This window comes from Danio rerio, chromosome 8, assembly GCF_052040795.2.
Source record: "Danio rerio strain M-AB ecotype USA chromosome 8, GRCz13ab, whole genome shotgun sequence".
Lineage (NCBI taxonomy): Eukaryota > Metazoa > Chordata > Actinopteri > Cypriniformes > Danionidae > Danio > Danio rerio.
In genome coordinates, this window is record NC_141028.1 from 49,170,163 (window position 1) to 49,188,293 (window position 18,131).

General features: G+C 37.3%; 1 protein-coding gene across 23 annotated transcripts in view; it reads right to left on the minus strand.

The window, feature by feature from the left end:
• ncor2 (nuclear receptor corepressor 2) overlaps positions 1–18,131 on the minus strand; it is a 202,475-nt gene that overhangs the window by 79,566 nt on the left and 104,778 nt on the right. For all 23 annotated transcript variants that reach the window (XR_015497179.1, XR_015497178.1, NM_001007032.1 and 20 more), the window contains 5 exon segments: positions 14,199–14,255; positions 8,831–8,883; positions 2,612–2,678; positions 2,216–2,388; positions 1,652–1,742 (listed from right to left, as the gene is read on the minus strand). Coding sequence is in view for 21 of the 23 variants with exons in the window: in NM_001007032.1 (NP_001007033.1) it covers positions 1,652–1,742; positions 2,216–2,388; positions 2,612–2,678; positions 8,831–8,883; positions 14,199–14,255 (441 nt within the window). In the remaining 2 variants the exon portion in view is untranslated.

Genomic DNA, 18,131 nt, shown 5'->3' on the forward strand with positions numbered 1-18,131 from the left:
GCGTTCAAAAAAAAGTTTGTAGACAATATTGTATTGAAAAATAAATTTTCCGTCCAAATGTTTTTCAGCCAGTTTCTTGAACTTTCTCCCCTTTTTGAGCAAAAACCTTAGAAAGTCTGCAAAAGCTGTTCGGCATTTCTTATTTTGGCCGATTTAAACAATTAAAAACAACATAAAAAAAGACTAATGTTCTGATAGTGGTTCCTATGTAAAAGAATGACTTCCTGCCCTACATTTGAAATTTGCGCATCATCAATGGAGTCATGTCAGGTAAACACTCTTTAGCAGCTAGTGAAAAATTAAATGTAGGATGTGAAAACGACATTTAAATTTAATAGGAATGGTTGGATCAGGATAAAAACTGTCCTTGATGGATAGTAGGTTAACAAAGAATGAATAAATAGCAGAAGCAGTTGGGTGAGGAATAACTCTAAACTCAACTCACTTTATTTCTATAGCACTTTCACAAATCACAATGGATTACCAAAGTGCTGTACATAAAATCAAATAGAAAAGCATGTAAAATATACATAAAACCAAAATACATAAACTCATATCACATGATTAAAAGCTAAAGAAAATAAGTGTGTTTTCAGTGACCTCTGAAAAGACTCAAAAGTTTGAGCTGTTCTTAAAGAGAGTGGGAGATCGTTCCAGAGTCTTGGAGCTGCTACCGAGAAAGCTCTATCACCGCGACATTTTAAGCGTGATCTAGGAACTTGCAAATAGAGACGATCCATAGAGCGAAGAGATCTCACAGGTTGGTGCATAATAATTAGCTCAAAGCAGGAGTGGACGGTAGCGGAATAGGGGTGCTTTCACACTAGAACTTTTGGTCTGCACCCGGGTTCGTTTGACGTCATAGTACGGTACGTTTAGCTAGTGTGAACGTGTCTTCTAAACTTGGGTGCCCACCCGTGAACCGTACCCGAGTCCGCCTGAACATGCGAACTCCAGTACAATTCCGTTCTGATGCAATCATACCAATCGTACCAATTCTGAATGCAATCGTACCAAATAACGGAAGTAAACCTCCAACTGTTCGTTCGTTCGTTCGTCTTGTGTGTGTCATGTTTCATACCCTGGTGACACGCGCGGGACTGAGCCAGGGCAAACACAGAGATACACAGTGATGTCTGGTTGTCTCCTCCAAAAACAGCTTCTGCAGACACTGTGTGATGTTCTGAATGTTTATAATATTTTTGCGGCAGATGCATGCGAGTCGCTTTCTGTTTGTCCAAAAGCAACAGTAAAAGCAGAATGACCGCAATGTGCGGAAGTCTTTCCAATTCGGCGCTTGCTTGCGTGACCGTCACCTACCAACGACCGTAAACAAAACAGCAGCTAGACGACGCAAGTGTAACAGGGTTCAGAAGGAAAAAGACAGTGTGAACACAAACCAACCGAGAAGGAGGCAAGGGGGGGACAATCGAACTTGGGTAGGGTCGAGGCTATTGAACCAAGTGTAAAACCCTCCATTTAACCTTAAAATTTCTTTAAAAGAGTCCCGTGCAGACCTCTACTACCAAGTGTTTATTAATAAACTGAATTACTGTTTTGACTGCAGATATTGAAGGTCTAACTGAAATGGTGAATTGCACTGAAAAGCAACATAGAAAACACTGAGAGTTCACTTAAGTTGCGCTCGTACCTCCTGCTCTGAGATGCCATCGATGATCTCAGAAACCTCATGTTCACTGCGGGCTGCCGAGGCCAGACCCCCACCACGCTGAGCCACTCTACTGCAGACAAATACACAAACAAAGATATAAACACACTTCTATAAAGCACAAGATTAAAATGAGCCATGCAAATGTCTGAACCAGAAAGAATCTGATGACTATTTTTGCTATTTCTGCTCAAAACTGTTTTAACAATTTGTAGATTTATACAAAATGACTTTGGGAGTATAGTAACTAAAACCTTACACCTGAAATTAAAAATATAGAACTTTTTATTTAAGGTTTACAATGCAAACCTAATTAGAACCACTTGTTAGGTAAGCAAAGCTACAGTAGGTCTTTTATATAATACATCTACTAAAAAAGACAGAAAATATTAACGTGTAAACTAAAATTGTGCATAAATCATCTAAAGATCTGCATTTCATTCAATCATATTACTGAAATTGTAATAAAAACTGAATAAATATACATTTACATATGCAAATAAATAGACTCAAAGTAGTTGAGCAAGACGGCGCACGACTACTCACTTCTGCATGCGCTCCTGCAGCTCTCTCTGTTTGCGGATCTCAGGAAACTGCTTTTCGTAGTACTCCCGCACTTTACTCTCTTTGGCTCTGCGTCGTGGGTTATTCTCGATTCGCTCAACTTTCTTCTCCCAGGCCTCCATTAGCTGGTCATAGCGCTGGCAGAACTTCTGTTCCTGAATACACCAGGCAAAATGCATAGTCTTTTAGTCAAAATTGGGGTACATTATCAGAGAGAAAAGATTAAAATTAACCAAATAACTAACAAGTTCCAGTGTGTTTCTTAACCACTACAATGACATGGGCACCTTGTGAATTAAGATAGTGTAAAAGGCGATATTAGAACTGATAGAAATGTGCCCATCATTCATGTTCAGTTGTTTAAACGTCATCACTTACCCACTGTTTGCGAGCATGATTTCTTCTTTTGAAATAGAGAATGAGCTTTTTCCTCATTGCCTGATTTCTGGAAGAGAGAAGAGATCAAAAGAAATTGATGCATCTTATCTATACTTGCTATACTTCTTTTTCGCCTAACAAATTATATGTAGGCTACAGGAGGCTTTTGTACTTCACTTGTGTTCCAGTACACCATTACAACAAGTGCACAATGCAGGCTCCGTGATTACGGTCATTACGTGCTAAATGAAACATCTATTTTTGTCCTACATATACGTGCAAGGCATCATTCAAAACTGTAAAGGGCTTACGTCAACTTGTTTATGACCTTTACTCTCCGTAAAGCACGTCACTCTACCTTTGTAAACAAAATAAATGCTTTATTTATCTATTGTTTTTCCTCTTCATGCACAGAACATCTGAAGCATCTCTTGTTATGATGCCATTTGGAGTTAATTTCAGTTTAAGCTTATTGTTTAACAATTAATGACTGGTCAAATATACAATGAAACTTTTTTTTTAAATGAAACAAACATTAAAAAATGTCGTCTGCTTTTGCATTTGACCTGATGCATCTACTGTACTACACACTCTCTTTTATTGTTTTTTAACATTTTGAGAGGAGTAAAATGTACATGTTTTCAACATCCAGATGCATTTAGAGTAGACTAGTCTAGTTTTGTCTGGAATGCTTCCCAAACTACCTCCTGAAGTGGTTCGAACAGTCAGATTTATCCTGTATCCATCTCGATAGCCTTTTAGAGGGTATTTACACCAGGTCTTTTCATGATCAGATGGCTATCCAATCAAAGAAAAAAAAATGCAACAAGTGACAGAGAAATTGTGGTCTGTATTTCTTTTTGCTTGTTTTACTGTTTACCAAGGGAAAATCATAAAGCCTAGATTTAAAAGAAACTAGGGCTGCAACAAGCAATCTATAATATAAAGAAATGACTGATGATTAATAACATGCAACTTTTCAATAGCCACATTGTATTTGACAAAGGAGTGGACAGAAAGTGAGCTGCTTTGGGAAAAGTGCACAAGTAAGTTGACCTAAGTATGAGAACACTTCATGTTAGGCACTTTAAACAAATGTGTGTGAAACATCCGAGATGTTTTCCTCAGCACACAATTTTCATTTCAGTTTGTCTCCTTTATATAATCAAGTCATAATTTTTTTAAAAAGATCTTAACACAGCAGACAAAAATGTTCACTATATACACTCACTGGCCACTTTATTAGGTACACCTTTCTAGTATTGGGTTGGACACCCTTTTTGCTTTCTCAACTGTGTTAATCCTTTGTGGCATACATTCAACATGGTACTGAAAATATTCCTCAGAGATTTTGGTCCATATTGACATGATAGCATCACGCAGTTGCTACAGATTTGTCCGTTGCACATCCATGATGTGAATCTCCAGTTCCACCAAATCCCAAAGTTGCTCTATTGGATTGAGCTCTGGTGACTGTGGAGGCCATTTAAATACAGTAAACTCATTGTCATGTTCAAGAAACCAGTCTAATATGATTCACGCTTTATGACATGGTGTGTTATCCTGCTGGAAGTTGTCATCTGAAGATGGGTACACTGTGGTCATAAATGGATGGACATGGTCAGCAACAATACTCAGGTAGCCTGTGCCGTTGACACAGTGCTCAGTTGGTACTAAAGGGCCCAAAGTGTGCCAAAATACCATTACACCAACACCACCACCCTGAACAGTTGATACAAGGCAGAATGGATTCTTGCTTTTGTGTTGTTGATGCCAAATTCTGACCCTACCATTCGAATGTGCAAAAGAAATCAAGACTCAGACCAGGCAATGTTTTTCAATCTTCTATTGTCCAATTTTAGTGAGTCTACACAAACTATAGCCTCAATTTCCTGTTCATAGCTGACAGGAGTGGCACCCAGCGTGATCTTCTGCTGCTGTATCCCATCTGCTTCAGGGTTCAACTTGTTGTGTGATCAGAAATGCTCTTCTGCTTACCTCAGTTGTAACGAGTGGTTATATGAATTACTGTTGCCTTTCTATCAGCTCAAACCATTCTCTGTAATACCTAGAGATGGTTGTGCGTAAAAATTCCAGTAGACATCAGCAAATTCTGAAATACTCAAATCAGCCCGCCTGGCACCAACAACCATGCCATGTTCAAGTCACTTAAATCCCTTCTTCCCCATTCTGATGCTTGGTTCGAACTACAGCAGATCGTCTTGATCATGTCTACATGTCTAAAAGCATTGAGCTGCTGCCATGTGATTGGTTGATTAAAAATTTGCATTAATGAGCAGTTGGTCAGGTGTACCTTATAAAATGGCCAGTGAACATTGTGTGAATAATATTTGAAATTTGGATTAAATACTTTTTTCCTTATAAATATACAATTGTAATGAATAATATTGGGGGTTTGACAGATTAATTAACTAAAGAAATTAACTCATCATAGCTAGTAGATCTATAAGACATTCTTATAAGAAAAGAAGTTACACTAAAAACAGCATTTTAATGATTTATAGAATTGGATGCTGTAAAATTGTAAAATTATTAGTAGTATAAAAACATTTTTTTAAGATTGTATCACATATGTAACAGTACATGTAACAGTATTTTTTTTATTTTATGATGAAATAAATTTAGATAAATGAAATGCAACCTTAAAAGACAAACATAATACAAACCCTAAACGCTTGAACTGTAACATCTGTGTTTGAGAGAAAGTTAACAAGTAATACAGGTCAGCTTAGTAATCAGCCTTAATTCTCTCACGCTGTACCGATTAATTCCTGGCCACTGACCTCTCACACTGGAGGGCACAAGCATTAATCTAGTCTCATCCTGCATTACGGAGTCCTACATGTCGGTGTGTGGGCGCATACACAAACTGTGGTCTTGGCACAAACTGTGTGTTTATGTCTACATAATTAGGGAAATCAGCCTGGGGTCAGATACCTCTCATACTGGCATCATAAGCACTGAATGAGAAGCATTACTGTTGCATGTATTCATGTGAGTGAGCTAAAGTGTGTATGTGCAGAGGTAGTGCTGCATTACACAGCAGATGGCAGCAGGATTAGCTTCCGTGCAAGAGACACTGAAATGCCCATGATCTACCCACATATCACCTCTTGCACACATACTTCCCACTGATGCTACTTGGGTTGATAAAAGACTGACTAAAAACTTTAAAGACAAGCTTAAATAGGCCATATTTTTCTCTCTGTTTCTGCCAAATTTGTCTGCTTGACTGAAATAAGACCAATGAGAAAGAATGGAGGTAGGGGATTTGTTGCATCACAATAAACGATAACATTTTATGATTTTGTGAGTTGTGCAATCAAAAACACAAAATTTTGCATTAAAGAAGATTCAACAGGGACTAAACGAATGAACAAGCAGCTAAAGAAAAGAAGTGTAACTGAATAAGTATTTGTCGTGAAAATGAGTAGGACTTTTGACCCGTTTCCACTAAGTGGTACGGTATGGGTCAGTACGGGTCACCTTTATCAGACTTGCGTTTTCACTGCCAAAAGGCTATCAATGGAGGGCGTGGTATATGACAAAGTTTAGTCGATGTCATTTTCACTCAAGGAAATGTCAAGGTAAAGCTGCATGGGTCGTTCACATATCATATGAGAAGCACTTCTCACAAAACAGAAGCTTTATACACAAACACTTGTTTATACGGTAAAGATCCATTAACTAACCTTTCTATAAACATGATGTGCTTATAACTGCAAATCAATGATAATAACGAAATAGCCTACTGTAACGTCTGCAATTATACAAAATAAATTAATAAATGTAACATACTGTATATGAACACATACAGACCCTTACGGTCACTGATATGTTAACATTTTACAAAAACTGCACACAGCATACATTTAGTCCTTATTTGGGTTCAAAAACAACACGCAACAAAGCCTACAGTCAGTGCAAACCTCTGATCTGTGTCTTTGATCTTCACCAGCACACGTAACCTCTGTTAGAAAGTAATTCTGTCTTTCCGAAATTAAAATAGTCCAAAAGCTAATGCTAATAGTTAAACACAGCAGTTTGTTCATGTTTTAGGTTGCTGAAAGAATCATTTGCTTATTTGTTTTTTCACGCTTCTCTCGCGTTTGTCCATTTTAGATAGATGTCAGAAGCACTTCAATAATCATGCACATGTTATTATCATGAGCAAGAAGTTCTCTATTTCAAATATAGATGTGCACGCTCTCTCTCTCTCTCTCTCTCTTTCTCTCTCTCTCTCTTGATAGAGAGAGAGAGAGAGAGAGAGAGAGAGAGAGAAAGAGAGAGTGAGAGAGAGAGAGAGAGAGAGAGAGAGAGAGAGAGAGAGAGAGAGAGAGAGAGAGAGAGAGAGAGTGAGAGAGAGAGAGAGAGAGAGAGAGAGAGGGAGAGGGAGAAAGTGAATCGGCTCGCGCTTTAGACGCCCTTGTAAACAGCAATGGGGCACAGGATAGATTCTGCTCTTCTTCTTGGCTTTGTGGCTGTTTATCAAGACGACAACAAGGTTTGTTTGAGCTCAAGTCGACCATGGGTGTATTGTCTCCCATGCTGTGTATTTAAAAATGGCGCTTCCTTTGTTGTCATTCTCCTGGCTTGAGCACGATCTAGTGACGTATCTCTGTAAACCAATGGCAATCATCTGCGCACCTTGCTCCACTTTTTGGTACCCTTTTGTTGTGCTAGGTAACCTTTCGAAAGGGTACCCAAAACTTGGTATAATACGGTTCGGTTTTTAGTACCTTTTCACAGTGGAAACAGCCTTAAAAGCTTACCGAACCGAACCGTACCACTCAGTGGAAACGAGTCATTTATGGTCTTTCAATTCAGACACAGATTTTGTTTTACTTTCAATTAGAAATCAAGTCATTTTAAAATTGTTTATTTTATCTGATTACTTTGAACAAAACAATTTCTTCCTTTTTACTTAGTTTACCTAGTGCCAGTGATGTTTTGTACTAATGCATGTCTAAATAAATGTCTCATGAAAACAAGAAATGGAAGATCTTATGTGCATTACTTTGTATTAACACACAACATGCAGAGAAACTATTATATAATCAGACTTAAGAGTAACAAAAAGATAACTAAAAAATGGCTTAAGCACAAGGCCAGACAGAATCTGCAGACTGTTTTTGCCATTTCTGCACTGAAGTGTGTAAAAAAAAAACTTTATATTTTATATAAATTATTAAAAAAAAATTTCAATTCCAGGCCAAGTGCATCTAGTGCAGTCTGCATAAATCTGCAAAATTGTTATATATATATATATATATATATATATATATATATATATATATATATATATATATATATATATATATATATATATATATATATATATATATATATAACAATTTTGCAGATTTATGCAGACTGCACTAGATGCACTTGGCCTGGAATTGAAAAATTTTTTTGTAATATTATGTATTACTTTATTAAGTAATATAAAGTGATTTTGTACAAAAAAACATTTAACTCAATAGTTAACTATACTGACTTAAAAACATACACAAGCTAATAAAATCACTACAGTTCACTGAAAGTAAATTTTATTAACAGTGAACGAATAGAGAGGTGTCATGTTTCCAGCATTGTCATGAAAGCACAGTAGCGCTATTCAGTGTTATTATCGGCAGCTGGAAATTCAGTGCATTCCTACTTTTTATTTGTGTTTTCTATAAAACCCAATCGAGTTTGAGCTGCTTGCTAATTGCAACCTTCAACATTACAGTAATGTGCAAGAAATATATCTCCTTATGTTCATGGCAGAGTTTACAGTATTAGCTGGGGTAGATATCTTAAATCTTTAAGACCGTTGTAATTATCATTTATTTTACTTGATGACAGTCGCAAATGTTTTTTTAAAGTACAATATTGAAATCATACTAAATCAAGACTATAAAGCCATAATTTTGATGTACCAATACAACCCTACTAAATAAAAACAGTAGAAAATGAACTTCCCCAGTGCTGTTTTCTATATTAAATTATATTAAATTATATTATATTATATTATATTATATTATATTATATTATATTATATTATATTATATTATATTATATCATATTGATTATAGGTGTGTGTGCCCAATTCAAGCTCTCCATCCTTCAATAAATACAAACCCTCCTCTAAACTGAGCAGACAAACAAGATGTAAGTTGATGATGATTTAAAAAAAAGAGTAAAAGGTGCACTCACATTTTGATGTTCTCATGGTACTGCTTGGTATCAGATGGCTGGTTGTACAAAGGCTGTAGGGGAGACAGATGAAAGCAGTAGAGTTCAGTTTCTCTCTCTCACTCACACATGCTGTACATACACACACTGCATTCTCATCAAGGCAGCCCGGCTCTGGGAGAACTTCTCTTTTCCTACTGTCCCATTTTTCAGCCAAGCCCAGAACCGAGAAAAGGGTGTCCTCTCTAACACCACAAACCAAAAACCTTCTGTTATCACCATCACGGACTCGTTTGAGATGTCAAGCGAAGGATTTTTCCTCGGGGAAAGCAGGGCATGTGGCAGTGTGTCTTTCCTCTGTAACAGGACGCTGTGATGTGAAAGGCTGATGTATCAACTCTGTTATCAAGACAATGACCATGTTTACATGGACATCAGGAATCAAATGATTTGCCTTAATCTGAATAAGGCAAAAATATGATTAAGGTGTTTACATGAGTTGCTTATTAAATGGTCCAGTCATGATCCTATTTGACATGTTTTAGCACATTATTCGATTAATGTCATTGCTTTATCACGATATCCACATTTCCTCTGGAGTTTCACGTAATTTCGGGTGTTTCACTTTAATTTTGTTGACTTAAACTGCAGTTTGGCACTTTCACTTTCATTCAGGAACATTTCATGCATGTCCCCCGTGACAAACACGATATTGGATGCGAGTACGAACTGCTGGAAGAGTGTTGTTTCAATGAAATTTGATACCGCATGTCGTATGGGGAAAAAAAAAAACTCTACGTTTCGTGATCTGTGTGTCTGTGGTCCTTCACTGACTCTGTTGGTGATGAGAACAGTGTCAAACAGTTGTGTGTATGAAATATCTTGTTGCAAAATGCGGCGAAAATCCTACACAATAGTAATAGTTTGATTCAAGTGTTTACATGTCTATACTGCACATTAATAATGCGACTAAAACCAGCATTCGCCACATGTTTTAATCTGATTTCTGTTTAGTTCAATTATGACCTTAATTGAATTAAATAAATTGAAAAAAAAATAATAAAAAAATTATGTTTACATGGTAGACTCATCATTGTACATTATTATAATAACGCATTGTCATGTAGTGTCTTAATTGTTAAAATTTAGTTTTAGTTGTATAAAAATTGAATTATTGGTGTCCATGTAAATGTACTCTATGATCACTACCTGTTTGGCCTCTAACAGGATTGAAAAAAATGATCATTTTGATAATCAATGAATCAAACAATTATTTGAACAATTCAATAATCATTCGTTGATTATGTCAATGACTACAAAACAGGTTTTGAATGATTATTCAGTTTTTGCAACAAGTTAAAACACTGAGTTACACACATTCTAAAAATAAAAAAAATCACTTAGTTGGTTTAATGAACTTTGAACCGACTGAACTTCATCTCAAATCACACAAATAATCTCATTCTTTAACTTTTTTTTATTTTTTTTAGGTGAAAAAGTAGCTCATAAGTAATTGATATGATGTCAGTCTTCCTAACATCTCCTTTTTTAAAGAAAATAAAGGCAAGGCATAAGACTCCTATCAGTGTCCCCTCTTATCATCACTTTCCTCTCCTTTAACAGCTAATGGTGTTACAATAATCTCCTGAGGTCTGACGAGCTTGCAATACTTTGAGAACAATACTGTAAGTATATTGTTCTTGTTATCATAACTATTATTATTATTGCTGTTACAGTCTAATAAAAAGATTTAACGCTAGTTAGCGAAAGCTTAAGAACATTAACAACTTGATCAGCTCGAATGTCACCCGAATCCACTGCTCAAAATCAGCCACCCGCACCTATTATTTTCTCTGATACAGATATCCACAGCAGATTGTCACATTACTCGATGTGGACTGTTCATTTTTAACAGCAGATTAAGTAACGTTAAAGGGATAGTTCACCTAAAAATGTATATTTATACACAATTACTCACCCTAAAATGGTTCCAAATACTTTTGAGTTATTATTCAAACCTGTAAACAATACTAGTCAATGGCTTAAGTTTTCCAGCTTTCTTCAAAATATCTTATTTTGTATTTAACAGAAAAAAGAAAGCCAAACAGGTTTGGAATAAGTGAAGGGTGAGAAAATTATGACAATTTGTATTTTTGGGTGAACTACCCCTTTAAATGATAGGTCTCAAACTGGATTCCTCGAGGGCTGCAGCTCTGCAATTTTTCTCCAACCCTAATCAAACACATCTGACCAACTAATCAAGGTGTTCAAGACTACTAGAGCCTATAAAGCAGATGTGAGTTGGAGGTGGTTAAACCTAAACTAAGCAGAGCTGCGGCCCTCCAGGAATTAAGATTGATACCACTGCTTTAAAGAGTGTATGTTGCTGTCATTGTAACACACAAATTAAAGCCTATTTTCAACCCAAGCACTGAATTTAACCACTTCACTATGCCAGCACACTGCTTTTCTTTCCCTCTTTATTTGTTTTTAATTCTCTCTTTTTATTTTCTCTCTGATCAATTTCGCATTAGAGTCAGAGTCTGCATGTTAGTGTCTATCTGCCTGGTTTAAAAAAAAAAATAAGAAGAATTGAAAACACTTTTTTGTAGACTGTAGCAATGTTTACAAAATGTATGACCTTATCCATTCGCAACTAATAAAAATGTCCTTTTTGATTCCTTCACCTGGCCAACGAGCATATATAACTGAGATCCTTGCATCACTAGCTTGGACCACATGCAGATTAGGCTTGAGTGGTATCCAAGTTTTGATGCCATCAAACCTCAGTTTTTTACCTCGATATACGGTATTACCATGCATAATAAACAATTATGATGTAAGACTCAGACAGTTTCATCGAACTGTTGGCTTGTGCCTAAACCATTTAGAAACCGAATACGGTATATGCAACCTCAGGTTTGGTTTGAGGCAGGGGCGCTCAAACTTGGTCCTGGAGGGCCGGTGTCCTGCCAAGATTAACTCCAACCCCAATCAGACACAGCTGGACTAGCTAATCAAGCTCTTACTAGGCTTACTAGAAACATCCTTGCACGTGTGTTGAGGCAAGTTGAAGCTAAAATCTGCAGGACACCGGCCCTCCAGAACTGAGTTTGGACACCCCTGGTTTAAGGAATTTCATCTCTCACGGTCACCTTTTTGCTGCACAACTTGCGAATTGCCTCTTCCGTATTTACCGCCTCTCCATTCTCGTTCGGTTGAAACCCGAAATACTGCCAAACTGCAGAAGTTTTTTTCTTTTTCTAGACCAAGTCACTTGGTGCACGACTCGCCATCTTTCCCCACCTTTCCCTTTCTCCTCCACACTGTCCTGTGATGCCGTTTTTAGGTATTAAAGGGCACCTAGTTTACCCCTTATTTAAGATTGAATATTAATATTATGGTTTTTCTGAGTTTGCCAGTTTTGGTTCAGTTCAAAACACACATCTTTTTTTTTTTATTATAATGTAGTAAAAAGTGTCCTTTTGGGGGCGTGTTCACAGGTCGTTGCTTTTATGGGCGCGTTGCTTCACATGAAAATGAGTTTTGACTTCCCGCCCAACTTAACAAGTTAGTGGGGCCAAGAGCTCTCCCCTTTTGTATGGCAGCAGACAGAGAGAAGCAACATGAGTGAGAGTACCAGCATTCAGCCGTACATGTATGACCCGCACACATATTAAGCAAAGACTACAAAATCGTTTGTGTCTTTGTATAGTTTACAGCCAACTGTGTGCTAGTTTAAAGTTCCAAGCTTGCACACCGAGACTAATAACCATGCACACTGAATTAACTTTGACTTTAACTTTTGATCCGTGACACAGCCTACCAGACGTGCATATTCGCATGTTTTTTAAAATGAAACTTTTCAGATGCCGTTCTGTGGCGCGGCAGAAATATGAACAGTATCCCGAGTTGTGGCCGGGCACCGCGGACAGCCGCCGACTTGTGGTGCCGGTGTTTGTACCAGAGTAGTGCTTCAGGTGAGCGACCTGCTTAAGGCAAGTTTGTTATTTCCACTTGAGGGACGCGCACATAAGGCAACGCATTAAGATGACAGGGAGCTTCTGTGACCGCGGGAAATGCAAACAGCTGAAGTTTAAGGAAGACGCAATGAAAAGTACACGTTTGCAAACCCACCTAAAGTTACAAACAATGGCGCAGATGAGAGCGATTATGTGGTGAATGTTGATCTTGTGTTGAGCCCAATGAGCCTTGCATCTAAATACAGAGCAAGGGTGTTTCTTTGGTGACATCGCTTTGAATCACACACTGAAAATTGCAAATGTGAAACAACAAACAGGATTTGGTGATGCGCGCCTGTCAATCAATATTGGTGGGCGGGGGGACAGCGCTCCTACATCAAGTTGTGGTTGATCTCAAAGCCCCTCCAAATGGTCCATTGAATTTATGTTGTTAAATTGAATAAAATAAAAAAGGACTGGGTGTGTTTATATCACCCCAATATGACGGTCTACACACTATACCTACACATATGTCTGTCCAAACAGCTTGAAAAGTAGAATTATATTCAATATATAAACCTTGTTTCCTATATATGACAGTATAACGGTTTTTAAACTGATACCCTTGCTATTTTTAGATCCCACGGTATACCATATTACCGCCCAAGCCTAATGCTGATTGTGCACCATGAAAAGCAAGTTTCACCTCGGATCCATTGCAAACTACAGCATTCTCAGTTTTAGGTTTTGTAAAACTTTCCCACAGATACTAATTCAGAATCGCTTGCACTCAGTCATCATAACTAGTGCTGTTTGTTTCTACTTCATTAGCATTCAGGAAGGCTGAATTACACTAGCGCCACAGTGCTGTAGTGGTCAAATGTGATATTGCTTGCCCTTGCATGTGATCAAATGACTATTCAAGAACATTTGTCAACAAATTTCTATTGTGGATTTTGTTATTTAAAAATGTTGACTAATTGCTTGAGCTAAGCTAATGGATGCTGAGCGCTGTGGCAAACTCATCTGCAGGAGGTCAACAGCCATGTTGTAAACAAACAGGCAGCAGTGCATGTAGTCACACACAGACTTACAGGCTGAAGGAGCTCCTATTTCACACTGTGGAGGTCATGTTACTGTAGCTATTCATACACATCAAGTGACTTTTTAATATCACATTAAACTTAATGTAATGCAAATCATTTAGAAATCAGCTCAATGATTTTAGATAATGTTATGATGGCATAAAATGAAGACAAACTGATTCAAATGACATTGTGTGAATACTGAAAACTGTCATACAATTCATATTTACTCAATCAGCACCAGCTAACGCCATAAGCTCTTTCTAATAGAAAACACTGAAGCCAAAGGAAGACAGTTGATGTGTGAAAGCAGCAGAAATAAGGAGACAAATGTGGACTCACCAGCTCTACTCGGGGTCCGAGTCCCTCCAGGATCCGGTGAGCTTCCTCTGCCTTTTTCTGTTCAAAACACATACACAGCGCACATGTCAGCAGCACATCACCACAGCAACACACCTCACACTCTCTCCAGCGCACACACATAAACAAGCCAGTGTATAAGGGATGTACTATTAATAGAGCTCTCAACAGAAGACACTCGCTGCCCTGTGCCATCTACCTCTCTCTCCCTTCTCTCTTTGTGTGTGTGTGCATGTGTGTGTGTGTGTGTGTGAGAGAGAGAGAGATGGCTGGGGAGGTAATCCAATTAGATGCAATAAAGAAAGCTGAATCTATTACATTCTGTGCTGTCCTGCTCAAATTTGGAGAGAGATGGAAAAAAAAAAGCAAGAGCAAAAAAAAAAGATCTAATAAGGATTTTAGAGACAGAACAGCAGATTGCTGCCAGGTATGTGTGACTTGTGTGTCTTTCTCAGAAACATGTAAAGCCATAAAAACTACATGTCCATTCTCTACTGCAAACAAAGGGGGAGAACTTGAATGGTCACATACAGGTACTAATGAACTCACGATAAAAATTACAAGGTGATTTTATTTCATTATTTGAGATTGGATTAATGGAGCACATTCTACTAGCCGCTCCAGCTTCTTCCATTTGTCTGCAAATATAGTGTGTGCAATGTGCTATTTCATATGTACTTTAAATTTATTAATTATTATTTATTAAAGTTCAATAACTTAAATTAATCTAAATTAGAATGATGAAATAAAAATATTACTACTAACAATTAATTTCAGAGTAAATAATAAAAAGAATAATTATTATGGAAATTTGACAAAATGGATTAAATCATATTAATTTAACTGAGTGCATCATTTAATTTGCTTAATAATTCAATTAATAATTGTAAACATCCTTAAATTATTCCATTTAAAAGATTAAATTCTAATTGATTAAGGGCAATTATTTTACAATTACTAATATTCTAACATAATATAAACTTATTTCATATTGGAAAACTCTGTGAAATACATTCCACACTTCCACAAACCCCATTCACCAGTTCACTCACTTTAAAACTATTCACAGGGTGTATTTAGCTACATGAATACTACATGTCATGGTTTTATCTTCACATCCTTATTGTGAGTTCTGCGAACTACAGTGTCCAGATACCTTTTTGCATATGATGTGGGAATGTCCGGCGATGCAAAAACTTTGAGATTTAGTGCAGGACATTTTATTCAAAGTTGCAAAAACTAGTTTTCCCAAAGCTCCTGTACTGCTATTATTGAATGGTAACTCTGAATTTACCTTAAATGCAAAGGTTCGTAAATTTTGGTTAGCCGTTAAGCACTGGTTACAATCACTATTGGAAGAACGATATCTGGAACTGTCATCAGCACTGATCAACCATGCTAAACTGAACATCCTTGATATCATTAACACATTTGGGAACTTTAGCGGTTGATGATGATGTCACGCAAGGATCGCTGAAGAACACATATTGAGAAACAGCCTGTGTCTCCTTAACCAAACACACTTGATTCAGATCATCAGCTCATTAGCAGAGACTTAAAGACCTGTAAGGGTTGTAAGGTGACATCCAAAACATGCAGTGTTGGTGGTCCTCCGGGACCGTGGCTGAGAAACTCTCAGGACAAGCTTCCTACCATTTTTAAAGATTAGCCACTATATTGATTATTCCAGTACAAATTTTAACCAGTCATAACACCGGTTATTTACATATAAACATACTGCAGGCAAAACAGCTTATTATTTTCCCCATAAGAGAATCTAATATCATTAATTGGTCACACTGTTTTATTTTATTACATAACACAATAAGCGCTCTTTTAATCTACCATTTTACTGCTCTAATTCTGTTTATGTACATGTTTTGTTATTTTTATCCATTAGCCTTATTATTATTACGTGTCTTCTTGCATTTATGTGTGTGTTGAAAGCTTCATAACCAAAAGAATCAAATGATTTGTGTGTCCAAGAACACACTGCAATACAACTGTGACTCTTGAAAGGAAAGCAGCAAACAGCTACTACAACTGAACATGCCAACTTTAATAAGACAATTTCCTCTCCCACAGTGAATCGGCATGATACTTTCACTTCAGCGAGCTGGCTTCTCTATTCCGTCCCATAGATTGCAGAGAGCATCGAGCACTTCCTGGAAGAGTGCAGGAAGGTGTGAGTGCTGTTTGGCAGTATCGCAGCACGAGAGGCCTTAATGGATTAAGAGATGGAGGGTGTGATTAAAAGATCACAGCAGGATGGGAGCCAGAACCACCTGACTGAGGAAAACAGCACAGAGACCTGGATACACTTGAGGTCGGATACAGTAAAAGGCATATCAAATTATGAAGGAGATGCATGATGCTTTCCCAAGAGTACGTTAAAAAGAAACTGTGATAAAATGCAGGCCAAGATGCATTCAAAAAGCATAGCAAATAATCGCATGCAAATGAGATGTGACCCTTGAAGTGTTCACAAAAACTAAAATAAACTAGCATATATAATATAACAATAATCTTACATTTATAAAGTGCTATTCTGGACACTCAAAACACTTTACACATTGGGGGGAATCTCCTCATTCACCACCAATGTGCAGCATCCACCTGGATGACGTGACTGCAGCCATATAGTGCAAGACTGCACACAACACACCAGCTGATTGGCTGAGAGAAGACAGAGTGATGAAGCCAATTATCAAATGGGGAGGGTTAGGAGGTCATGATGGACAGAGGCCAGAGGGCAAATTTGGCCAGGATGCTGGGGTAAACCCCTGCTCTTTTTCGCAGGACATCTTGGGATTTTTAACATCCACAGAGAGTTATATCCTCAGTTTAACGTTTCATCCAAAAGACGGCAATGACTGAGCAGTATAGAGTCCCCATCAATATACTGGGGCATTAGGACCCACACAGACCGCAGGTTGAGCACACCCGGCTGGTCTCACTAACATCACTTCCGACAGCAACCTAGCTTTCCCATGTGGTCTCCCATCCAGGTACTGACCGGACACAGCCCTGCTTAGCTGCAGTGGGCGACCATGTGAGAGTTGCAGAGAGCTAGCTGCAGCATATTTCTCTCTCTCACTCTCTCTCAGACAAACACACACACATTTGTATTTTTTCTATTGACTTCCATAGTTTTTATACTGTGCAAACTGTATTTACCAACCCTCACAGGAAACTGTGTGCACTTATATATTCTGAATATGATCCTTATGTATGATTTATAAGGTTTTCAGAGTACACATCTCACAAATTTCCCATTTAAATGAATATTTTTTTATAGGATGCTTTACAATATTATATCTGTGCATATACGCTACATTAGATTAGTCAGAAAACAAAATAACTTTTGATTAACAGTTCAAACATTAGTAGTCCAAATGTATATATTAGGGAAAAATGCCAAATAAAAAGCAAAAATCAAGAGAAACAAAAAATAGATTTAAATCTTTGTAGTTTGTAATAGATTTTTTTTTTTCGCAATATTTCACATTAATTGTAATATATTATCTTTTTATTGTCCTCTATATGCTACCTTTGAATGTGATGTTTTAAACACCATATTGCTTTTCGGTTCCTCTTATCTGATTGGATGTTGTGAGCACGTTATTTCTTCTGTAATCTGGCAACAACCAGTACAGTGAAGAGACGGCAGCATGGTGGCAACATCAAATTATGAGGCTAAAAGAAAATGTATGTTTCTAACATCTTGAAAGCAGAAAATTACATGGGTACAACATGACGAAAAAAATGAAGTGATCTTTTGTACTGTTTGCCGTCAGTTTGGCAGATCAGCCACCTTTTGAATTGCAATAAAATACCTGCACATGTTCCATACTGCTATTTCTGTTTGCATAACACTTTGAATTTTGCTTATTATACATTTACTAGCATTTTTTT